The 8,711-nt window shown below is 39.9% G+C and overlaps 1 protein-coding gene across 1 annotated transcript; it reads left to right on the forward strand.

Moving 5' to 3' along the window:
* Nucleotides 1–5,486: 5,486 nt before the first annotated feature.
* LOC107271464 lies at nucleotides 5,487–6,788 on the forward strand (the record flags this gene model as incomplete). Its single annotated transcript, XM_025088706.1, is given in 2 exon segments — nucleotides 5,487–6,546; nucleotides 6,617–6,788. Coding segments are annotated over 2 exon segments (261 nt in total), but the record flags the coding sequence as incomplete, so codon positions are not given.
* Nucleotides 6,789–8,711: the final 1,923 nt, after the last annotated feature.

Consider the following 8,711-nt stretch of genomic DNA (forward strand, 5'->3'; position numbering starts at 1 on the left):
CCCCCAAAGAAACACTTGTCTCTTTTTTTTTCATTGGGGATATATATATATATATGTATTTGCTTTATCTTTCACTCGGTTACTTTTATTTTTTTTTCATTTGAATTGATTTTTTTTTCGTTCACCCTCCCCCCCCCTTTTTTTAACAAGGTGCCACAGCGCCGACGAAATTTCTCCGATTGAGCGTTTTAAAACGATGGCTCGTTTCTTTTTTTTTAGTTTCACTATTATATAACGATATTGAAAATGCCAAGTAATTTCACGTGACTGATTTTTTTTTTCTTCTCGAAATCTCCCAATAAGGAAAAGAAGCGTCCGTGCTCTTAATCATCGTGCTTCAGGACTTTTTGTGGTTTATTTCTTTTTTGTTGATTTCCTCTTCTATATTCACTTTTTTTGTCGTCATCCCCCTCCCACCCCCAAACTTTCATTTTAGGACACGTGATGCGAGTCCGCGTAAATGCCAGCGGGAAGGCGAGTGCGTGAGAATGAGTTGCGTATGCGTGAGCGAGAGAGAGAGAGAGATACAGAGAGAATGTGTGATACAAGTGCAGGCGAGTGAGAGAGACAGTGCGATTGGGATGCTAGAGTGACGGACGTGACGATCGTCGCGTACCGTCGGCGCAAGCGTGCTTGAAATTAGGGCGAAGTTAATATTGTAGGTACGATAGAAGCAAGAGAAAGGGAATAAGTCAAAACGTGCAATTTCTGGCTTTTGTGTGTTTTTAAAAAAATCTTTTCTTTTCGGTTACGTTCGATCGCTACTTCTTTAATACGGAAAAATGGAACACGTGCATATATATGTGTACGAAGAAAGTGCATATATATAATGAATACGCATACTTGTCGCAATGTCGTTTCGTCGTATAATGAAATTTTTAATGGTATCTATAGAATCTGACTTACACGCAATGCAAATATACGCGTCAACCAGGCAATTTGATCGATCCGATTTGTCCGTTAGTCAATGGCGCAATGACGCACGTGGGTCGAAGCGCCGATCTACGATTGGCGCTAATTTTTCTGCGAAACGTCGCGAGATTTCGATTATCGTCATCCGATCGCGAGAGAGGACTGGACTCGATGGCGAATTCTTTGCGACCTCAGGCTTGGCGTAGTTCTCGATGAGCTCAATGAATTCGGAAGATCGACGATTCCTATCGCGAAATTCAAAGGCGGTAGGCGATCGACACAGATACCTCATCTGTACAGGATAATAAGGCAGACGTATTTAGTCATGTTTAGGATAGACTCTCTCGCACACACAGTATGCGTAGATAATATTTAGACCTGCGAAAATAATAGCGGACTACGTCAAGTTTTGCGTTTAAAAGATTTTTTTTTTTTGATTTTTTTTTTTGCTGCCAATGTCAAGTCCGCCTGCTTCCGTCATCTCGCGACGTTTACCAACTTGATATGAAAATTTGACATTTACAAAAATAAATTTTCACCGTCCTCCATTCGTTCTACTAAACTGTGACGACCTCCCCCTCCTTTCTCTCTCTCTCTCTCTCTCTCTCAGCCTTCTGGCACGACGATCAATTAATGCTTTTTATCGTCGATACTGCAGAGGAGCAAATCGCGAGTTGCCATCAATGAAGGATCGAAAGTTCGAATTCGTGAGTTGTAGCTAAAAAATTTATTCGGTAGAGTTTTGGGGGAGGGGAGTGTCGCTATGGAAATTTTTATTTCTTTCGGAAAAAAAAAAATACGAATATTTTCGCCACTGGTGACAATATCGAGAATGAGAATTTGCTAGACGATTTTTTTTTCTTTTATCACGCCCGAAAGATCAATAAGAATGTTTGCTGTTGATTGGCAAAAAAAATTGTCTTTATCATCTTTTAAACAAAAAATATGTACTTTTCTGTAAAATTACTGTAACCCGTTCACGGTGTCGACGACGACGTCACGATGCGTCTTGTCACAATTTTTCTTTTTTTTTTTTTCAATTCTGTAATTCTTGTAGTTTTCGTAACTCGTGAGGTAAAATGCCACTTGTATTTCGTATGGCAATTGAGTAATCGTATGTAACGATAGTTCTCGAGCTCGATATGCACGTTTACGTGGCGAAGCGCGCGATTCGGGTAAACGAAAAAATCGACTTGTAACAATAATATTGATAGTTGATGATAATAACGCGTATCGACGATGGAGGATGATCAGGGAAAAGAGAAAAAGAAAGTTGGTGGAAAAAAAAAGAATGGAAATTAGCTGTGATGATGACCCTATAGGTACTACTTATTTTTAATTGATAACTGATCGATATATATATATATATATATATATATATATATATATATATATATTATATATGTGTATATGAATAACGTGATAGGAGAAGTAAATAAGTATGTATGTACAATGATAATAATTTTAATAATCGAATATAAGGTGGTGATGATACTGAGGATTACGATTACAATTATAAATACGATTAATGATCTAACTGAGATGCGAAAATACTTGTAACACTAATGTTATGTTACTGTAAATTTAATCGATAGGCGCGACACGACCGTGGAAACTGGACGCGGAAGTCGGTAATTTTTTGTTTTCTCAAAGAATTATTATTTAAAAAAAAAAAAAGAAACAAACAAACAATGAAAATGTATAAAACACAATTTTACATTCCGCCTTCCGCTTGCCACGATCCATATCGTCACCAAAAGAAGCCGGTATGTACAACAGATAGAATTTATACACTTTTGGCGAGTGGGTTTGGCCGTTTCGAGAGAAACAATAATAGAGAAAAGAAAAAAGAAACAAAAAAAGAGAGAGAGAGAGAGAACCGGAAAAGAATTTTCAAAAGTCACCTCGCCAGAGCGAAGAGTTTTATCCGGTTGATTATTAGTATGGGAATGAAGGTCTTGTAGGTAAAACAGAGACGAAGAGAAAAAGCAAAGTAATAGACGGAAAATAATCTCGACTCGGCAGAGCATATATTTCGAGAAAAAGTTGATACGCAAATGATAGAAAAGAGCGTGAGTCAATGTTCGGTTGTCCGATTGCCGAATCGGAAGGAATGCAAAATGAAAATGAAAATCTCATTACTTGACGAATACAATTAGTACCGTTCACATTGTTATTTCGAAGCTTTATATGCAACGTTAATCTTAAGTTATCCTTCGTACAAAGTAACAGTAGTCGTTTTTTTTTTTTTTCATTTTTATGAAAGTCGTGCGCCTGACCGTCGTCGTTGTCGTCTCGAAGTCGAATTGAGAGAAATTCGATTGGCTGGGCGGGTGGGGGGGGGGGACGGCAATGGCTATAGTCACGGACGATTATGAATAACTTGAAAATATTTAGTCTAATGCATTACAAGAATTTGTTAGCCTGCCCTTTGTGGCGAGGAGGGAGCCCATTTTGTTTAATGTCTAAGAGAATGATTCGGAGAGCGAAAGAAAATGATATAAGGCAATGCGAATGGGAATGACGATGCGAAGGATCGGGAGGATCCACCAGTCAGCCGGCAATCAATGTGATATATCGTATAACGTACGAAACGTACAAAAGCGTTTGATGCAATGGGCTTGTTTGAGATGGTGAGTGATCGTGAGAGAGAGAGAGAGAGAGAGAGAGAGAGAGAGAGAGAGAGAGGGAGGAGATTAGATAAGGCGAAACTAAGAAAAACAGACTGGAAACGAACGAAGGGAAAGGACGAAAAATCGAAGTGAGATATTGATTAGGTACACAGGGATAAAGAGAGGAGAAGAAACAAAGAAAGAAGGACTCACGAACAGGCGATACGTTCGATATCGATATTCGGTGATGGAAGTGGGATGCTTTAAGAATTTTAATGGAAATTGAAAGAAAGAGAGAAAAACGTGTACTGATTTTTAACGGTACTCGTGCGAATATAATTTTTTTTTGTAATTATCGAGAAAAAGAAAAAAAAAGAAATACCCATGAACATTAACGTCACGGCGGAGCTCGCTTCTATTCGTGACGGATGACATTGGGTAAAGAAAAAAAAAATAAAAATGTATCTAGAAACTAGCGCCAAATTCAAATCGTCAAAATTCCAAGGAACCGCGGATATCGTCGGGAGTTGTTACTGTTCTTGGGCTTTTCCTTTCTTTCTCTCCTGTGTCGCGCTCCGTTAGGCTAGGCTTATTGCGTTATGGTAACAAACGGCGAGACAAAAGGAAAGGGCACGAATTTGCATATCCATATCGCCCTCCATTGGTCTCAATGAAGTTATGAGAGTAAGCTCGGATGCTGTGCTTTAAATTTTTTTTTGGTTTTTTTTTTTTTTAAATAAATGCAAAAAGTGGTACGAAAATTATAGGTATTACTCTATAAGATTGGAAATATTTTCTGCGGTCGCTGCCGCCGCCGCCGCTGCTGCTGGTCGAAAGCAGAACGTACTGATTATTTTAGCGAACCGAGATTCGATGATGTACCTTGATATACCGGGAATATATATATATATATATATATATATCTTTACATACATGTTATACACATATATATATGGAGAGACAGTTTGAACGTAGCGAATGTCACGTAAAAATATATGAGTGCCTGAGCGTCCCGTGTGCCCCGTGTGCCCCGTGTGCCCCGTATGTGTGAGAGTGTTGTCTGTGCCGAAGCGCGGGTGGAAAGACACGCGCGTTACGAAGCGAGCGCAACCGAACGTACAAGTACTTCCAAAGTGCAAGAGAGGAATGAAAGAAAGAAATGTTGCATTTTGGAAGAGACGCACCTTTTGTCTGGTGACGCTCTCGCCTTTCCTGCCTCACGAAACACCAGCCGTGGGTTATGAGATACGAGAACGGAGCCCATCAGCAATTTATTATTGACTCCGCGCGAAATCTTTATTTTTTCTTCTTCTTTTTTGTTTCGGACATACGTATCCCGATGCTGATACGTATGCCGCAGTCGAGGCCATTTATCGTATACATAAAGATTGCCCGGGAACTTGATGCGTTACGTTCCTACGTAAGCACCGAGCCGTCGTTTTGTTTTATTATAATTTTTCTTCTCTTTCCTAATGGCGAATAAATAATAAGAGGAGCGCGACGAGAGAATAAACGAACGAGTCCAATAATTGTCTCTTTTGTTCTCTTGGTCACGTTTCGACGTATGTTCTTAGATTAAGATTATTTTTTTTCTATAGACACACGTACACACAAGTCCATATACACCAGTATACAGCTACACTCCGAACACACAAAACTCTCTGTGATTTTCGTTAAGAACCACCAAAAGAAAAAAAGGAACACGACATTAATGGTAACGAATAATTAAGCGCGCTCACGATCCGTACGCAATTCGCAAAGCGATATCGTGACGCTTTTTAGGCTACTACTCTTAAGGTAAAACGCGCCTCGGGCGTAACGATAAAAACTATTGTCGCGGACTGTACATGTGTATATTTATATACGTATATATATATATATATATATATATATATATATATATATATATATGTGTATATATATATTGTGTATTTCGCAAAGCGATATCGTGACGCTTTTTAGGCTACTACTCTTAAGGTAAAACGCGCCTCGGGCGTAACGATAAAAACTATTGTCGCGGACTGTACATGTGTATATTTATATACGTATATATATATATATATATATATATATATATTTATGCATATATTTGTGTATACGTATATCGTGTATAATGTGTATACGAAGATATTTTGTTAAGCGAATAGTTATATGTTATCACGACCACCACCGAAATTTCATCTCGATTGTCATTTGACGTCAAGACTTCAAGATGCGGGCGCAAGTCTCCGCCGGTCAGCAGCAGCAGCAGCAGGAAGATTTGTGTCCTCGTTCGTGACGCGTGCGGTTACTGCGCATCCACCTGGCGCAGGTACGTGGGCGGTACGCAACGCGCAATTACGATGTGGGACGATCCGATTTTTTTTGTGTGAAAAAAAAAACAACAAAAGAAGAAAAAAAATCATATTCGCGCAGCTCGTTGTTTACAGCGTGAAACAATGGACTCGTGTTTGCGCGAGGCGCGCCCGACGTACAGGATCCAAAGGAGTTCGTCCTGAAGAACGGATGAGAACACTGATCAATGCTACTACTGGTCGTCGGCGGTACCATCCGGCCATTTTGTTTATATTTTCTTTCGATCAACTTTGTGGACTTCGTGGATCGTGTTCCCGTTACGTCATCGATGGAAGCAGAGCGAGGACTGTCGTTTGTCCTGGGAGAAGACCGCCAGGTGGCATCGTCGTCGTCGTCGTCCGGACGAGGAGGAGCCTTCCCGTCGGGAGGAGTGCTTTTGAATTTGGTAGACTCGTCGTGGAGGGGTCAGGTGGAGCAGCGTCCATTGGCTTCGTCGGGGAACTCGATTTATTGAGGAAGAGGGGATCATCCGGAGAGCCGTAGTGGTCAGCGGGAACAATTGTCATTGTTCGTTCCGATGGGTCGGTGTACGTCATTGATGTGCATCCACAAGGAGAAGGCTGGTTTGCAGAGTACCGATGAGCATTCCCCGATTGGGCACCCTGGACCCTCTTTACAGAGTATTACGGGGACGACCAGGAAGCCTTGGATCGGCGTCTACCACAAGGTGAGGATGCTGATTATTTTCTCAGGGTGATCAACCAGCCCATCCGTTCTCTTGTTGTTGTACTCTGTAGAAGCTTCCTGTTGAAGGGAGTCCATGATTATTGGATCGCTCTACAACCGTATTTGTGTACACGTTTGCAGCCGCAGCAGCTGGAGGAACAGCAGGGTAGAGGAAGACGGGCAAGATTGAAGATAACGACCGGGTCTCTTTGCTCCGTGGAAGTCTGGAATTGGATGACGGATCAGTTGCGTCTGAGAGGATTTTCGAAAACAATTCTGACGGTTCTTTTTTTGGGGAACTAGCTGTCTCGGGATGATGGAGCTTCAGGAATGTCTCGTTCCTCGGTCTGGATCAGCATCCATAAAAGATATATATATATATATATATATATATATATATATATATATATATATATATATATATATATATATATATATATATATATATATATATATATATATATATATATATATATATATATATATATATATATATATATATATATATATATATATATATATATATATATATATATATATATATATATATATGCATTCATTTACATACATACACGTACATATTACATGACTAGAGTTATACATAGAAGTACGTAAGTGATGAAAAGAGTGGAAGGTAGTGCGAAAGAGCAAGTGGATGAGAGAGAATAGATTTTTTTGTCTGGATATACGTGTGACCCGAAATGCCCGCGGAGTTGCAAACATATATAAAAAAAGCGCTCCGCAGCCCCTATTTAATGGGGAACATCGGGTCCATTATAATGGAGTGACCAGTCGATTGTAAAAAAAGAAAAATAAGTGAAGATGACGTTGACTATTGACGACTGGAGGATCGCTTGTAAGGAAGATATATGAAGGAGGAAGAGGATGAGGTTGAAGATGACGAAGAAAAAAAATGTATAGAAAAAGGCTTTTCCAGTGAAAGCAACCAAAAAAATTGAGTACGTCTAAGGGAGAAATGTGAGAGGAGAATACGTGAGCGAGAGAGAGAGAGAGAGAGAGAATCAGAGTGAATGTGAAAAAAAAAAGTGTGAATGATGGAATATAAGAGGAAACAGAATATGAAGAAGATTGAGGATACAAGATGACAAAGAAAGATGGAAATGAAAAGAGAAGAGGAGTAGGACAAGAAGAAGAAGAAGAAGAAGAAGAAGTGATGCCAAGATGATGGCTGATGGCATATGGATATGCAGCTTAAAGGACTTCCAACTATCTTGAACGTGCAATTTCATTAGAGTGATACGACGTACCAAGTTAAGAAGTTTTATTCTTCTTATCGGGGATAACACCGCAGAAAGTAAAATAGGACGCCGTCGTGATACGTCACTGATATCACGTTGGTTCCCATCCAACCATGTTCCTTTATTAAGTCCCACGGCATTATTGTGCTTTAATCAAGTATTGACCACCGAACTCTATTTTCCTTTTTAATACTGTCTGGCATCAAGAGAGACTCTACATAGATATGTACGACAACCCCAGCTCCATTCGCACCAATCGAATACGTGAAGAAGAATAGAAGGTTTCGCCGGAAGTCTGTGAAATGGCGGGAAGCACTAATATTCGAAAACGCTGATTGGCCAATTCTCACTATTGTAAATCCACCTTGATAACGAAATTCCTGTTATGGTGGATCCAGTATTTTTCTTTTATCACATCGACAGTCCTTGTTACTGAAAGAAAGAGGAAACGAACGTTATGGATTATGCAGCTCTTCAAAAAAAAAAAAAAAAGGGAGACTGCTTTCCTTTTAATATTTTAAAAATTTATCTTCATTCTTTGACAGATAATTCGATTTTCAAATCCAGCACGCTCACGAGCATTCTCGCGTGGATTTTCCACCGCGTGGTCATATGTGCATCTTGACATATGTGATCATCTCCCCGTCAACTGGAGTTCGAGAAGAAATCAGTCACATCAGCCGATGAGACTGCATCAGATCGCAGGGCAGTAATGGAATCAATTGAACCCTCTGCGGATGACTGCAACTGTGGTCCATCGAGGAAGATTCTGATCATCGGGAATCATCAATCAGAATCCTTATGATTTTTCTCATGTCACCGGCCTGACCTTCTCACGCATAAGCAACCTATTATTAAATATAATATAATCCCGTCCAATCCTAAAGTGTCAATCCCCCCCCCCCCC

Source organism: Cephus cinctus, unplaced genomic scaffold, assembly GCF_000341935.2.
Source record: "Cephus cinctus unplaced genomic scaffold, Ccin1 Ccin1_scaffold0975, whole genome shotgun sequence".
In the NCBI taxonomy this organism is placed as follows: Eukaryota; Metazoa; Arthropoda; class Insecta; order Hymenoptera; family Cephidae; genus Cephus; species Cephus cinctus.